The sequence below is a fragment of the Sminthopsis crassicaudata genome, chromosome 4, assembly GCF_048593235.1.
Source record: "Sminthopsis crassicaudata isolate SCR6 chromosome 4, ASM4859323v1, whole genome shotgun sequence".
NCBI lineage: Eukaryota > Metazoa > Chordata > Mammalia > Dasyuromorphia > Dasyuridae > Sminthopsis > Sminthopsis crassicaudata.
In genome coordinates this window covers 356,146,124-356,163,481 of record NC_133620.1, presented here as the reverse complement: position 1 = coordinate 356,163,481, position 17,358 = coordinate 356,146,124, and the positions used below count along the sequence as shown (strand labels likewise).

Below are 17,358 nucleotides of genomic sequence, written 5' to 3'. Positions count from 1 at the left end.
ATGGCCAAATAAGTTATGGTATATGAATGTTATAGAATATTATTGTTTTGTAAGAAACAATCAGGAGGATGATTCACAGAGGCCTGGAGAGACTTAATGAACTGATGCTAACTGAAGTAAGTAGAACCAAGAGAACATTGTACACAGCAACAAGATTATATAATGATCAACATGGCTCTTTTCAACATTGAGGTGATTTAGGCCAATTCCAATAGACTTGTAAGGAAGAGAGACATCTGCACCCAGAGAGGACTATGGGAACTGAATATGGATCACAACATAGTATTTTCACCCTTTTTTATTGTTGCTTGTCTTTTTTTCTTTATTTTTTCCCATTTCAATCTGATTTTTCTTGTACAGCATAATTGTGAAAATATGTTTAGAAGAAATGCAAATGTTTAACCTATATTGAACCTCTATTCTAGGGGAGTACAGAGGGAAAGGCAGGGAGAAAAAAATTGCAACAGGGTTCTTAAAGGGTGAATATGTTGAAAATTATCTTTTCATATATTTCAAAAAATAAAAAGAAATTATTAAAAACAAAACAAACAAAAAAAAAAACCCTTCAACCCTAAAAAAAAAAAAAAAAAGTGACCATTTGGAAAGTATCCAAAGTGAATTGGCTAAGAACTTCAAAATCATATGAGGCTAGGTTAAGGGAAAAGGGATATTTATCCTTGAAGATTAGGTGAGATGTGAGTGATAACTGTTCTCCAACATCTGAAAAACCATCATATACAACAGGGAGAAAACTAGTTCTGCATGGTTGGCTCAGGTGGCAAAGCACATAAGCTTGATATAAGTAAAAATATAAAAAGTTATCCTACTTATATCCTAGAGTAATCTTATAGTGGAATGAGTTTCTATTAGGATTATTACAAGGTGCTAAGTCACTGGAATGAATAGAGACAATAATTATCTAATTTAGCATGGTTGATCTGATCCTACAAGATGTTATGGGCCAGAACTTGATTCAAGATAATGTACTTGGCTGACACCTTTAAAGGAGTTCATACCTTTAAAGGAGTTTACACCTTTAAAGGAGTTTGCTCATTGGTTCATACATTAAACTTCACACCTTTAGAGAGCATATAAAAGGACAAGCCCACTGGAAGGAGATTCAGAGCCAGGATTCAGTGGGGAGATTTGTAAGTCCAGGAGATTCACAAGTCTAAAGGAAAAGCCTGCTCATGGACTTCCAGGAGATTCAGAACTAGGATTAACTTCCAGGAGATTCACAAGGCAGAAACCCACAATCCCACAATCTTGGAGATTCAGAATCAAGATTTATTCCCACTTCAACTTTTGTGCTGGCTGGAGATATTCGGACATGAGCTCTCAGGGAACCAAGGAGAGAGGCCTCTAAGAAAGCTAACTGGGCCCAAGGAAGGAGACAAGACTTGAAGGAGAAAATAAAGCATTTGGACTTTAACTCCTAGCGCATTTGGTGATTATTGGAACTGAACTGAAACTAAGACTGCCTCCAGAAGCTCCCCAAGAAACCTGCTTCCAGAGAATGATTACTACTTAGAGAACAGAACATCACAAGTTTCCTCAAGGAAGTAGCAGGGACTGTTGTGCCACAGTTCCTTTTAATGTCCTGTCCCAGTTTCCCAGATAGTTCTATTCAGTTACTCTGCCTCAGGTTATAACCATTCCTTCTTAATAGGACAAAGGTCTTATAGATGTAAGACCTTAGGTTATAGTCATTCCCTCTTAATGTTTGATGGGATAAAGATCTTAATCCATTTTAGACATCATTAGAATATCAGGAGCTTCTCCAGTACCTCCCTCCTCATGTTATGTCATCCTCATCCTAGGTTCCTCCCCCCATTAGGTCATCCCCATCCAGGTAGCTGCCCTATTATGTCATTGTTCTTGTAACCCAATAAAAGAATGGGACATTCACTGCTGGATTCTTTGAGAGGATAGTCTCATTCAGCCATGGGACTAAACCATGGATCCATTTGGTCCCAGTAAATCTCTTCCATTTAATAAATTATTAAAATGCCTTCTAATCTGTCTTGCTTATTTTCTCTGGCATTATAGTACCATTGCCACCATCCCCATACATCCTCAAAAGCCTTTAAACAAAGGATAGATGACCACTTTTTAGAACTACTGTACAGTGGATTCTTTTTCAGGAATGTTAAAACTACAGGGCAAGTGAAATCTTTTTCAACTCAAGATTTTGTAATTAAAGACTTACAAGAAAGCTTCTACTATGCTAGTAAATGCTTGTATCTATGGAAAAAATACAAATAGATCTCACAGGATGAAATGTTCGTAAAATTTAAGAGTTTAGAAACCATCCTGGATCAACTTCTTCCTAACATAGGTGAAGACAATGAGATAGAGAGATATAATGACTATCTAAGGCTATGAAGCCAGGAAGCATGGATCCAGAATTTAAATTCTTTAACTTCAAGCCTATTATTCATTTCAAGAAAAGCCAGATTGGCCAGAATCTGCCCAAGAATGATCTAATTAAGTATCAAGGGAACACAAAAAAATGACTGAAAAATAGTACATTATTTCAGTATAATTATAATTTATTTAACAACAATAGTATCTCTGTAATGTTTTATAGTTTACAAAATGCTTTATATGTTATCTGAACTGAGACAACTCTGTGAAGTAGGTGCTACTATCATCCTCACTTTCAGGTAAAAAAACTGAGGCTGATAAGTTAAAGATTTGCCTAGGGTCATTTACTTTAAGTTTCTAAGGCAGGATTTGAATTTAGGCTTTCCTGACTCCAAGTTTAGCATTTTGTTCACTATCCTATCTATAAATAAGATAAATAACTTTGGTTTAAACATTCAAAATCTACTGGCAACTTTTTGTGGATACAAAAATGAAAAACACCATAATCCTTGTCCTTGCTCTCAAAATACTTATACTCTAACAAAAGAGTTAAGATAGATATACTAATAAGTAGAACACAAGATAATACAATAGGAGCAAAGGAAAAAAACAGATGTAAGAGGACAATTCAAGAAAAGCAGAGATCATTTTTACTTGCTGAGAAGGAAAATCAAAGGTTTCATGGAAATAAGAGCTGGGTGATCAAAAGAAAGGATTTCAACAAGCATAGGAAAACAGGAATATACCTTCATGGCATGAGTAGATAACTTGTACAAACATTTAGAGACGAAAAAAAGAAGTATATATTCAAGGCAAGGGGAGATAACTTGTGTAAATGTGTAGAAGAAAGGACAGAGAAAGATAAGAAAATATCTAGTCATCAAATTGAGCTGGAAAGCAGACTGTATAAAAAGGGTATAAAAAGGAAATGTCAAATAAGGTTGGAAATCAAAGTCCAGGGCAGACTGTGAAGAACAGTCTTCCATATTGAGTTAGATGTTTTATCCAAATAGCCAGTGGAGTATGGAAAAGATGTTTTTGAGTAGAGAAGTGACATATTGTAGTGAGAGACACTGAAAGCCAATGTGAGAAAGTATCTGAGTTCACAGAGAGCTTTTTTATTTTTAATGTAGAGAGATCTGAATATGATTATAAGCAGAAGAAAAAGGGCTAGCAGAGGAGAAATTGAAGATGAAAACAGAACAGAAAATGATACATAGAGCAAGTTTGCTAAGGAAATGGGAGGAAAGATGATGAAGGGCCCACAAGTAGAAAGGTTAGTTTTCATATGGGAGTGGGGTACCTTATCCTATAGAACTGAAAGAAAAGATAGAATGGAAAAAGACAGAACCTTAGAGGAATTGTGTGTGGAAGATGAGGGAGCTCATGAGGGATGTCCTCAATCTCCTCAGTTAAATAAAAGATTAAGTCATCTACTAAGAAAAAGGGAGTTGGAGTAGGGGTCTTGAGGAGAGGCAATCATTCAAAAACGAAAGAAAATAACAGGCAAGGTTAACTGTACGGTTAGACTTTTGCTTATGTTACTACTAAATACCAGCATGTGTTTCTATTTTCTCACATTTAGAGATAAAATGCATTCATTAAAATTAGGAGGAAAATCATCTGCAGACTAAGTCACTGTGATTAAGACAACACTGTTGTTAACTTAAACAAGAACAGTTGTTTTATTAATTTATTTTCCATTTTAACATATATTTAGAAAACACAGTAAAAAAAAAGATATAAACAAGAACTTCTTTTGTAGTTTAACTGGATCTGAGGGAAAAAAACAAGAGATGATATTGAATTAATTTATGTTAGTGATCAACAAACAAAATAAGCACTGACAATGTAGCACAAACAGGATGGACAATTCATATGCTTCTGCAGAAAATATTTTCCTAAGGAAACCCACCTGATTAAGCCCTCCTAGCAGTAAGATATCCCAATCCGCCATAGTGATCAACTGTCCTAGTGGAGTCACTCCATTGCTTTCTTCCCTGGCAGCTCACTTGTGCTTCAGTCCTGGGGGAGCAGACCCCCAATGCCTGGGATGCAAGGTCTCTGAAATCTTTCTCTTTCTTCTGCTCAATTCAGGAGATAGATGACCCCCACCCCAGAACCTTTTCCCCCAATCATTCCAGATGAAACTGTTTTCTCTTTCTTCCCATTTTCCTAGACTACTCTGAATCCATCCCCTCCTCCACCTTGGTGAATGTCATATCACCCCTAGATTATAAGCTCCTTGACAGAAGTAACTTATTAACATCTAAACTAAATGTTTAACAAACGTGTACTAAACTGAATTAAATGATGAGCTTTCCTTCCTCTTGTCACTTAAATGTCAGCTTTAGGGACCAATATATTGCCCTTCCCTGAATAGGCCATTGTTTCTAAATTTTTACTATTTATATTAATTCTCCTGAATCCTAGGCTCTACACATCAGTACCAATTATTGTTAACTGTATAATTGATTTATTGTTCATAAGTGACAAGATGCCACAGCAACATGCTAAATGGTCTACTCTACAGCATTGGCCACCTGTCGGTGACACATGCTAGCATTTATATAATCAAATTAGAAGGGACCTTAAAGATTATCCACTGAACTGCCTACAGATTCCTAATATAAGAATACTTTTTCCAAACTCAAGACTCAGTTTAAGTTGATAAAATTTTAAACTGATAAATAAGGAAAAAGAGAGCTAAAAGAATGGAAGGACCTGTGCAAGCCCTACAGGTAAGAAATATCAAAGCCAGGATTGGGTTCATATCCTGTGTCCTTGATCCAGGACTCTTCCTTCCAGGCTGACAACCTGCCGAGTCCTGGAAGTGCAGACATCAAGCCTGGAGAGCTCAGAGGGCATGCAGACATGTTGGTTACACGCTTAGGTCACGGAATCAGAAGAGCTCACAGCCATTTCCTTCTCCACTAGGGAAAACCCTGTGATTTGCCCAAAGGCTCATTCCCTATTCCCCGCTGCCTCTCCTTGCCCAGCTTGTGCCTGAGAACCCCTGGTGCCAACAGGAACCTGACACTTTGTCACTTTGGCTCTCTGAGAGGCTGCCTGCCCACCCACTTGTCAAGTTATGCAGATACACTCCCCTCCTCAAAAATCTGAAGAGGAGACCTGGCCTTCTAGTGCCTTCTTGCCACTCAGAATGCCTGGCCTGGAGTCCGCAAGCCTGGAACTCAAACTCAGCCTCAGACACTCACTAAATGGCTGTGTGATCCTGGCCAAGCCCCTTACCCTCAGGTTCCTCAAGTGTAAAAATGGGAGAGGAGCAGCACCTACCTCCTGGGGTGGCTGCGAGGACCAAATGAGAAGGACTAGAAAGTATTTAGCATGGTGCTGCTGTATCAGTGTTAGCTATTCTTATTCTTATTATATTAACATCCTCTTAAAATACCATGCCAATAACTGAAGGCAATACTCTTAAGTAATCCGCTCAGAAGAGGATTCCTCCCGATGGCAACAGCTTATGTAGAATTTATAATGAGCTTTCCTCCCAAGCCTTTGAGTGCAAACACCAATAGCTCATTTTATGAAGGGGACAACAGGTGGTTCATAGAGTGTAATGCTAATGAATGCCCCAAGTCAGGGCCCAAGTCTACTGCTGGTGACTTCCAATGGATTGTTCCAAGATTACCTCATGAAAAATAATTCTCCTCCCCCTTTCTTCCCTACTTCCCATATCTAAAATATAAGTAACTCCTCCCAAAATGATGAAATGCACTCCACACACACACCCAAACATCAAAGAATTTAAATCCCTTTGTCTACCTAATGGCAATGAATATAATTTTAGGCCCAAAAAGGTTTCTTACCAGCAAAAATCCACTTCCCACCTCAGAAATCTGAATAATGGTGCAACCTAAAAAAGATAAGAGAGTGATTTAGCCATTTCACAAAGTATTACAATTCATGTGTCAATTGGAAACTTTCTATGGCACTTTAAGAGGATTAATATATATAATGATGTGGGAATTAAAACACCTGATGAAGAGAACTTAACCTAGTATATTTTGTAGCCTACATTTCAAATCAATGGCTATTTCAGTTTTCAGAGAAAGGTTGTATATAGAGATTTTATTACATATATAAAACTATGGAAAAAACAAAATGCTTAAAAATAAACTAGTATCAACTTCATCTTAAAAGATTCAAAGTATAGGAAAAAGCTAGAGAAAATGCTCAGAAGGCAATAAATCCAAATAGAATCTTCAATATGTTTTCTAACCAAGATATTTTTTTCAACAAGTATTTTTTTTAGTTAATCAATCAGTCCTTCCCACTACCACTGCCCTTTACCACTGAGCAAAGTTCTTAAAATCCCTCCCAGAAAACCATTCAGAGCTAAAATAACACAGTAAAAGCAATTCATACATTAAACATGTTCAGAAATATGTGTTCATTTCTACTGTTTTGAACTCATGGCATTGATCATCAGTTCTGAAGTTTTTTTAATTGCATATATACCATTAAAGCATTTTTAAATTAATCTGTCCATACCCCCCATCCACACCCTACCAAATTTAAAAAAAAAAAAAAATTTAATTGAAATTTTTTTTTTCATTACATGCAGCCAGTAATCCAGCAAAATAAATTCCTGTTTGTTGTCCCCAAACAGATATTTCTGGATCTTAAAAACACTTCTCTTTCAGGAAATAAGTGGTATTTCAACCTCATCCTTTACACTTGTTTGGAGTTCTACAATTCTTCAAAGTTGTTTTTCTCGGCATTATCACTGTATAAACTGTTATCCTACTTCTGCTCATTTTGCTTTTAATCGATTCATAAAGATCATCCCAGTTTCCAATGAAATTGTCCACTTCACTTCTTATGGGATTACACTACATTATAATCTATTACATTACAATTTGTTTGGCCATTCACTAATGGGAAGATGCTCCCTTAAGTTTGCAATTTCAAAGGCTACTATGAGAAGAACAGCTATTGGGGCAGCTAGGTGGAGCAGTGGATAGAGCACCACCCCTGAATTCAGGAGGACTCGAGTTCAAATCTGATCTCAGACACTTAGCACTTCCTAGCTGGGTGACCCTGGGCAAGTCACTTAACCCCAGCCTCAGGGGGGAAAAAAAAAGAACACCTATTAATATTTTTGTACATATAAATCTTTTTCTTCTTTCATAAGTCCAATATTGGTACATAATAAATATAGATGTATCTTTAAAAAAGTTCTGAAGTTATTTCAAGAAAATTTTTTGTTTAGTATATCATCTGTCAAAAACAAAACAGAATAAGTTTGTCTTCTCTTTGACTAAGATTAATCCTCAATTTCTTTTCCTGGTCTTATTGATAGAGCTACCATTTCTAGAACCCTGTTAAAATAGCAGTGCTGATAATGAGCATCATCCTTGTTTTATCTTTGATCTTACTGGAAAGGCCTATAATTTTTTTTCTGTTATACATAATGTTTGCTCTAGTATTTAGAAAAATACTATTTACTTCATTGGGGAAAGTTCTATTTATTCCTTATGATTTCTAATTTTTAACAGAAATGAGTGCTAAATTTTGTCCCCAAAAAAAAAAAAAATCTTTTCAATAGCTACTGATATAATTATGTTTTTTTTTTATTACATCAGTAATGTGGATTATTGCATACATTATCTTCCTTATGTTGAATCAACTTTGATTCCTGGTATAAACCCAACCTAATCATAGTATATAAACTAATTTTTTAGCCTATTTATTAGATTTTATTTAAAATATCTACATCAATGTTCATGAAGAATATTGGTCTGTAGTTTCTTTCTTCCTGTTTTTGTCTCTCCCAATAAGATATTCTTAAAATATCTCACTTTAGAATAAAAGTTATAGGATCATTGATTTTTCTAGACTAATTTTTTGTCCCTTCACAATTACAATAAGTCATATCTTTTTAGAGATGGAATATCTCCAAATCCTCAAAGTTTAAAGACTTCCTTTTTTCTAACTTCCAGAATTGCAAATTAGTTAAAAAGATTCATTCTTTAATCGATTCATCAAGAAAGTATAAAGTTGTAGCTATGTGCTATAGCAGGGGTTATCAAACTATGGCCCTCGGGCCAGATGTAGCCCGCTGAGGACATTTATACAGCGCGCTGGGTTATGGCAAATGGGCTGAGGGGCAGAGACAGAGTGTGAGCTTTTGTTTTTACTATAGTCCGGCCCTCCAACAGTCTGAGGGACAGTGAACTGGCTCCCTATTTAAAAATTTTGAGGACCACTGTGCTATAAAATGGAAGGAAGAAGAAATAAAGGGAAGGAGAGAAGGTTCCTACTTTAATGTAGCTTACACTGGGGGGAAATATGCATGCATGTTAAATTGAATACAAATTATAAAAATGATGATACAAAGTCATTTGGAATGGAAAGGAAAACAACAGTAAAGAAGGGAGATGGCATGAGAGGGAATCAGGAAAAGCCTCATGTAAGAGAGAATATGAGTTAAGCTCTGGAGAAAATTAGAGATTCTATGAAGTAAAAATGAGGAAGAAACACTATTTAAAGCATAAAGATGGGCAATGGAATGCCCATTGTGAGTCATAGTATGGAGGCCAATTTGTCTTAAATGTAGAATAAATGAAAGGGAATAATAAGCCAAGAAAGGCAGCCAAATTATGAAGGGATTTAAATGCCAAAATAGTATATATTTTGTTCGGTAATATCCAAGAATGAGGAAAGGAGATTAAGTTCATCCTAGATGTTCTGAAGAAAGCTGTTTAGTTCTCTCTGAAGAATACACCTACTGACCTTCAGGCAATTACATCTGGTTTATTCTTGGTTTTCTAGCTAATATATGTGGGAAGTATAAAATAGGCTGAGCATATAAATTTTTATTCTTCTTGAAATTCGCCATCATTAAGGCTTTATACATGTAGGTAATCTCAATATGTTAAATATCTGATGTTTACAGTGTACATGTTCAGATCAATTTAATAACATAATTGTTAAATATTCGCTGTGCTAAGCTCACATAGTATAGACAGGATATAACTCATGCAAGCCAAGGGATATGGACTCAAAATAGTTACAGTAGAAAATATATATCAACTGAAAAAACAAAGTCAAAATAAAGTGTTATGTGAAACTGTAAAAAAAAAAAAAAAAAAGGTCCTTATTAACTTGGATTAAAGGAACAAGAGAATGTGGTACACTGGGAAAACCACAGACTTTGGTTCAAGTCCTTCTTTACTCTCTTATCCCCAAATAATTTACATAGGAACCTAGAGCAAATCACTTTATGCCTTCAGGTTGCTTTGAACATGGCTGACTAGGTCAGTGTCAACACTGGTGAATCAGAAGTACATATTCTGAATGGAAGATAATAAGCTAATAAATTGCAAGGGCCTATAATGAGTTTTTTTCAATCCATGCTCCCTGCCTTTGGGTTACTTGAGAAGCACTTCACAAACACTGAAATTACAGCTTCTATTTCTTTTTGTATTTTGATGATCTTTTATAAATCAGTGACACTGATTAAAGTTCCTTGATAATAAAAAGCATAGGCTAGAGCATAAATAAAATCAAATGACATAATCTGAAGATAATAAAATCTATTAAAGATCAAATTGCTAAATGGTATATATACTTCACCTTCTGCTTTCAAATGTAGCTTGCAGAGTGAATATTTTAACATCTTTTAAGTAATACCTACCTATACAATAAGGCTTTGCCCTTGTTGTTTCCCAGTGCAAAATATCCACTTCTAGGAGAGAAATCCAAAGTTTGAGCAAGGAAAATCTGCTTAATTCTATTCATAGGAAAGTTTAAGAATACTGTACAGGAAGGTAGATGAACCTGCAGGAGATAATAAAATTTTTTTAATTTAATGTGCATTTAAGCTTTCCTATAGTGACTAAAAAGTTAATTGTAATTAAACCGTACATTACATATAGTACTTCAAAGGTAGAAATGTTCCTACATTAAAAATAGATTTGGGTGTTATTTGGATTTATAATTTAACACAGCTAAACCAACTTTAAATTTTGAGAAAAATTTAAATACACTTATAGCTCTTAACCCATAATATCAGAATTCAGAGAACACAGAAGAATGTCAAGAATACTTCTACAATTGCTTCCATCATGAAACTCAATTCAAATCCAACAAGAATTTACTGAGCCAAACTCTCTGATAATGTAATAACAATGATGATGAAGGATCACTTAACAGGTCAGTTTGCTACAAGAATGCCAACTGTAAATAGAGACCTAATGTTATGGAGATAATTTTTGTACATGACAGATATAACAACAAAATTCATATCGAGTCTTTTAAAATAAACTGAGTATTTTTCTCACATACAACTAATCGGATTTGCAAATATGTGAAGCACCCTTTTTGATCTCCAGATTAGGATAAATCAGGAAAAAGATATATTCAAATATCTGTTTTCCCCTATTATCACAGGAGGATCATAAAGTATCCTAAGATGGGGCAGGATTGAAAAACAAATGCTGTTTTCCCCAGCAGCCAAATCTTATTTTCTGCCATGGCCTCTTCTTTATGATCTTCCTCTTTCCCCCTCCCCTCTACAATACAGATCAGAGAAACACATACTTGGGATTCAGCTCAGAGATAAATGAGTATGAACAAATACACACACAAATTTTCTTCAGTGATTTCCCTTGACAAATTGTTGGCTTTCACTTAATATAGTCTACACATGTACAGATAAGACTGCATACCATCACAACAAGGTTATTTTCACATTCTAGTGCTAGTTAAAATGCACTCATTTAAAGCAGTACACTGTTCATTTTACTTAAATCTCTTACCAGATATTTGTTAGACATAATATGACAGCTACTGACTATCAGAAAATGTAAGGAATTTAAAAGAAATATTCTAGGATTAACAACCTGCCATGGGGGTCAAATGATAAAATTGTCAATGTGCTTTGTTTCCATTAGATTTATCATCTAACAAAGAGATTATGCACATTTATTTTTTTAAAAAATATACTTTATTTTAATATTTTTAAAAATTCCTTTTCATTTTAATTATCTTCCTCCATCTAGCTTCTCCCTTACCCATTAAGGCAAACATATCAATTTAACTCCTTCACCTGACACCTGAATAACCTTTTGAAAAACTGAAGTTTCTGTTCATTCCTTTCACTTTCATTTTAAGTACAAAAATAAATCCCAATTCGAATTTATATAACTTTCCAACTATCATATTTTAAGCAACAAAATTGGACTAAGAATTGGGGGTTTTCCCCAAGTTAAAAGCTGAAGTACAAATCCAAAGGAAGTTTTAGTCAATTTTTGCCAGGGGATGGTATAGCCTATGCCTTGTTAGAACAATAAATATAGTACAAATTATCAGTGTTCAAGCTCTGAGGCTCCTTGCAGTCTGTGAGAACTAGGTCACTGAAAGGACTAATCTTCTAAGACTGAGAATTTAAAAAGTTAGAATTCTTGGCCCCAAATAATTACACTTCTGGATCTGCTATTGATATAATGTCTTGGATTTAGATACATTACTTTGTTGTAAGATAACAGAAGAGTTTGCCACTTTAAAATGATATGAGGCCCAACAACTGACTTAATGCTCTTTCATTGATTCAGGACACTGTCATTCTTGAGTTCCTTTTTATTAGAAATTAACTTTTTAAAAAAATAACTATTTTTCAAATAGCTTTTTAAAAAATAAATGGCATACCATTTTTTCACAATTAAAAAACAGTACATTTTCATGAACAATAAAAAAAAAAAAAAAAAAAAAAACAACAGAACTACTATATATCTTTCATAAAATATTCTGTAGATATTGGATCCCAAAGTTTCCTTTAAAAATCTGTTATCATTAAAATAATGAAACAAAAATTTGTGAAATAGATTTTCTTTAAAAGCAACATGGAGTTTTAACCTTCCCCATCTACTGACTACTATTTAAATATTCACCTAAATTGAAGGCAGAGATGTACCTTTGTCAAAAGTCTGACTGACATCTAACATAGCTCATTAGTAACATTAAATCCAGCTGGAGAAGTCTCCAGCCTAGGACCTTAAACATTTTATTAAGAATCTTTTAAGTGTCAGGCCTATGACTAGATACAGAGGGTAGAGTTTCACACATTGCATGTCAAGAGATGGATGTAGCATGTTAATACTGGGCTTCTATCCCAAGGATATATTAAAGGGAATGGGATCCTTATGTGCAAAAATGCTTGTGGCAGCCCTTTTTGTAGTGACTAGAAACTGGAATTGAATGGATGCCCATCAAATGGAGAATGGCTGAATAAATTGTGATATATGAATGTTATGGAATATTATTGTTCTATAAGAAATGACTAGCAGGATGAATACATAGGCTTGGAGAGACATACATGAACTGATGCTAAGTGAAATGAGCATAATCAGGAGATCATCGTAAACTTCAACAATAATACTACATGATGATCAATTCTGATGGATGTAGATCTCTTCAACAATGAAATGAACTAAATCAGTTCCACTGATCTGTAAAGAACAGAACCAGCTACAGCCAGAGAAAGAACACTGGGAAATGTGAATGAACCACAACATAACATTTGCACTCTGTTATTATTTGCTTGCATTTTTGTTTTTTCTTCTCAAGTTATTTTTACCTTCTTTCTACCTTCTTTACCGATCTTTCTTGTGCAACAAGATAACTGTATAAATATGTACACATACATTGTATTTAACATATTTAACATGTATGGGACTACCTGCAATGTAGGGGAGGGGATGGAGGGAAAAAGGGGAAAAGTTGAAACAGAAGTTTTTGCAAGGGTCAATGTTGAAAAATTACTCATGCATTTGTTTTGTATATAAAAAGCTATAATTAAAAAAGAGAGAGAGAGAGATGGATATAGATTCATTTTTCTTTTTTAAACCAGTATTTTCTTTTCCCATCTCCTTTTCAAATCCCCAATTTGGATTAAAAGCTATTATCAATATTAAAAATAAAAGTTTAAAAAGTTACCAATCTAGCAGCTTCATTTGCTTCATTAGAAGCTATAGCCAGAATTTCTGTGGTAGGATTGAAAGCCATAGAAGTAGCTCCAGTAACCAAATTCATTATGGCTTTTATAGGCTTCGGGTTACTTTCTCGAAGACAAGTATCTTGATTATAGATATTTACCACACCAGAACTGGAACTATGAAAGAAGAAAAAAAAAAAGCAAATATCAAGCTCAAATCACCAGAAGAATACAATAAAAATTTTCATAATCTATATGAACTGGATATAAATGAATATTGACAGTCAATTATGAAAAATAGGAGAAATTGGGGGTTATTCATACATACTTGAATATGTTTATAGTCTTAAGATAAGTACTATTAAACTAGTTAATTCTACAGAGCTCAACTACATTACCCAAAGATAAGATCTCAAACATATGTGTTTTTGATGATCAAAATATTCAGAAAATAGAAGATAATTTCATATTTTAACACTTTCATTAATTATAAGAAAAAAGGACACTTGAATATTAAATAGCAAAATCAATCAAGTGTTGATTAAATCAAAAGCATTTATATTAAGCTTTAAATAGGCAATTTTTATATTTTTTTCTTCAATTGGAAGACCCCAAAAGACTTTTAAGAGCATTAGGAGAGGCAGGTAGGTGGCGCAGTGGATAGAGCACCAGCCCTGAATTCAGGAGGACCCAAGTTCAAATCTAGTCTCAGACACTTAATACTTCCTAGCTGTGTGACCCTGGGCAAGTCACTTAACCCCAGCCTTGGGGGGGTGGGGAGGGAAGAGCATTAGGACTATCAGCACCCTTCTTCCCTGGTTGTATTTCAGGCTCTCCTGTTCAGCCTCATTTAGACAAGTAACCCTTATAGAATAGCAGGTGATGTTTTTTGCTAGCCACAAAGATAAAATTGTGTGACAAATGTTTGGGTTCAATTTGGAAAACTTTGAAAGTGTAGTATGTGCAGTTAAGAAACTGGTCGCTATTAAATAAAGGTTTCCCCTGACACCTTTAAGTCATATTTATATCTTTTCACTGTCAACGTTTTTACATCAACTAAAGCTGTAGCAAACATTTTAACATTTAGAGTATTTTCTAGCAATTTCATGCCTTCACGTAAAAATTCATGCACTAAAATATTATCTTCACGAAGAGATAGGTTGTGAAAAACTGTTTTCAAATTAGATTGGGGGTAAAGGGAAGGAGCAAATCCAGGCTTTTTTTAAATGCCATATAGGAGATAATCAATTCTGATGCACATGACTCTCTTCAACAATGAGATGAACCATATCAGTTCCAATTGTTCAATAATAAAGAGAACTAGCTACACTCAGGGAAAGAACTATGGGAAATGAGTGTGGACTACAGCATAGCATTTCCACTGCTTCTGTTTTTGTCTGCTTGCATTTTTGTTTTCCTTCTCAAGTTATTTTTACCTTATTTCTAAATCTGATTTTTCTTGAGCAGCAAGATAACTGTATAAAAATATGTATACATATATTATATTTAACAGATACTTTAACATACTTAACATGTATTGGTCTACCTGCCATCTAGGGGAGGGGAAAAGGAGGAGAAAAATTGGAACAGAAAGTTTTGCAAGGGTCAATGCTTAAAAATTACCCATGCATATGTCTTGTAAATAAAAAGCTATAATAACAATAAATAAATAAAAATACTAGAAAAGATAAAAAATAAATGTCTATAGGAGGTTCAAGGACAAACAATTTTTGGAAGGACTACATATAACAATGCAACAAACACAAGATGCAGAATCAGAAAAGAACTAGACACCAGATGTTGTGAATAAAATAGCCCTAGGCAAATCACCCAATTGCTCTGAACCTCAGTTTCCCTATTTGTAAAATGAAGGAGTAAAATTAGATTTTCTGAAAAGCTTCTAGATGTAAAAGTATGATTCTCAAAAAACTAGATTTTTATATAATACCACCATAAATATAAATGCTACTTTACAATTTATAAACATCTTTCAGAACTCTTAAGATTCTATAGCCATCTCATTTGATTGGTTCTCCCACTGGTTCAATTCTTCCTGGAATCTCCATTTTGGGAAAAAGCTCCAGGCAGGACATCTTCCTTTTCTCAAATTAGTCAATAAGACTCAGCTCCTTACTTCCTTGCCTGTGGGCAGGCCCTTGTTCTACTCCTGAGTTCTCCCTGGAATCTACATTCTAGGGAAAGGTCACAGACAACCAAACTTCACTCTCCAGATTTAGCCACCATGCCTCTATCTATATATGACTCCCTCACTCCCAACATGATTTTCAATGTCCTTTTTGCATTTTATCTTCCCCCATTACAAGGCTCTTAGCATTTAGCATTGTGCCTGGAACACCATTAAAAAAGTGTTTAAATAAATACTTGCTGATTGATGACTAACTCCCATTACACAGCAAGGTAAACAGAACAAGAATTTTGTCCTCATCTTCCTGATGAAGCAATGAGCTTCCCAAGGTTGCACAGCCAGCAAGTGGCAAATTTAAGTAAGAACTCAGTTCTTTTGACTTCTAAGTCTTAGTGTTCTTTCCACTATATGACATTATTTTTGTATGGGAAAAAAAAATTCCTTTTACTCCAGAAACAAACTATAAATTGGAAAGAGATAATAGGGAAGGAAGAAAAACAATGTTAATTTTAAGAAAAAACTTCAATAACGAAGAAATCCTTGAAATAAGCAAAATTTATGATACTTTACAAAAAGTTCCTTGTTTTTTTATAACAGTCTAATTCTAGACTATCAGTCTAGACTAATAGTCTAATTCTAGTCTATCAAGATGTTTTTTGGAGTGAAACTCAGTCAACCAATATATTAAAACCCTCTTTAAGCTTGGTGTCATCTACAAATTTGATAAGCAGGCCAGCTAAACCTATATCCAAGAAAGCATTAAAAACCACACCACAAGGCTAATGACCCATTTCTGGATACTTTTCTAGGAAATTCCCCCTTTAGCAGCAGGAGAGTAAAAATAGTTCCAAAAATGTTAGGATAAGGCAAAATTGCTACACTTCAGTTACAAAACAAAATGCAATTATAAGGTCATCCTGTATTTTACCAGTTCAACAGCTGCTACAAAACCACTAAAATTAAATCATGTTACGATTTAACAAGCAAAAGTATATCTGAATTTAAGCCATCAATACAGAATTTTGAATTAATTCTATGAAAATTAATTTTATAATTCTGTATTATTTAAGATATCTAGCACTGTCATTAATATTAAACAATAAGAGATTACTCACCCACAAGCAACATATTGTCCATTCCTAGACACAGCAATACTTAATCCACGCAAACATCCTTCATCAGTAAATTTGTTCAGGCATTTCCTGGAATTCACATCCCAAATGTAAACTTCACCATCCACTGAATGAAAGAACAAAAGGGGGAAAGGTAACATTACACTTTTATAATCTACAGGCAAATAAACCTATCAGTTCTTGAAGTTACTAGGTAGACATATAGTAAGCATTACATAGGATACTCTGTGACAGTTAAAAAGGAAAGCTTTAATCACATATTAAACTTAGGTCATTGATAAGAAAGTAGCTATATTTCATGGTAGATTACTGGAGTTTTTAAACAATAAATCGGGGCTTTAAATACTAAATTTAATAATTCCCTAAAAGTTTGCTAAGTATCCTTATTTTCTTTAAAGTTGTTTTAACTTTAACAGCACATTAACTATGCTGCAATGGCTAAACCTCATGAAATCCTGCCTCCCATCTCAGGCCAAAAGTGAACAAATGTCCTAAAGTTCACTTGTCTGATTAGGATACTGTTCCACAAATCTAAGAAAAAAATTCTAGCTCTTACTTTCCTTTCTAAAGAATGTTTCCATAAAATATATGTTGGATAAGAGTTTGAAGGCTTACCTTTATTTCTTTTTTTTTTTTTTAATTAAAAAGAGGAATAAATTACCCTAAATTGAAGAATACTCTAAAATGAAGGCAAATGCAAAAATTTCCATGGATTCTTAGCCTTCATATTAAAATGAACTCATTAATTGAAA

At 34.3% G+C, this 17,358-nt stretch overlaps 1 protein-coding gene across 1 annotated transcript in view; it reads right to left on the bottom strand.

Annotated features, from left to right (window-relative positions):
* Positions 1–4,028: 4,028 nt before the first annotated feature.
* The window catches only part of UTP18 (UTP18 small subunit processome component), a 33,627-nt gene continuing 20,297 nt past the window's right edge, over positions 4,029–17,358 (bottom strand). The window contains exons 10-14 of the mRNA XM_074261814.1: positions 16,589–16,712; positions 13,330–13,504; positions 10,031–10,173; positions 6,198–6,244; positions 4,029–4,143 (exon numbers count right to left, since the gene is read on the bottom strand). Coding sequence (XP_074117915.1) covers positions 6,220–6,244; positions 10,031–10,173; positions 13,330–13,504; positions 16,589–16,712 — 467 coding nt within the window. The 3' untranslated portion in view covers positions 4,029–4,143; positions 6,198–6,219. The remainder of the gene's footprint in view (positions 4,144–6,197; positions 6,245–10,030; positions 10,174–13,329; positions 13,505–16,588; positions 16,713–17,358) is intronic.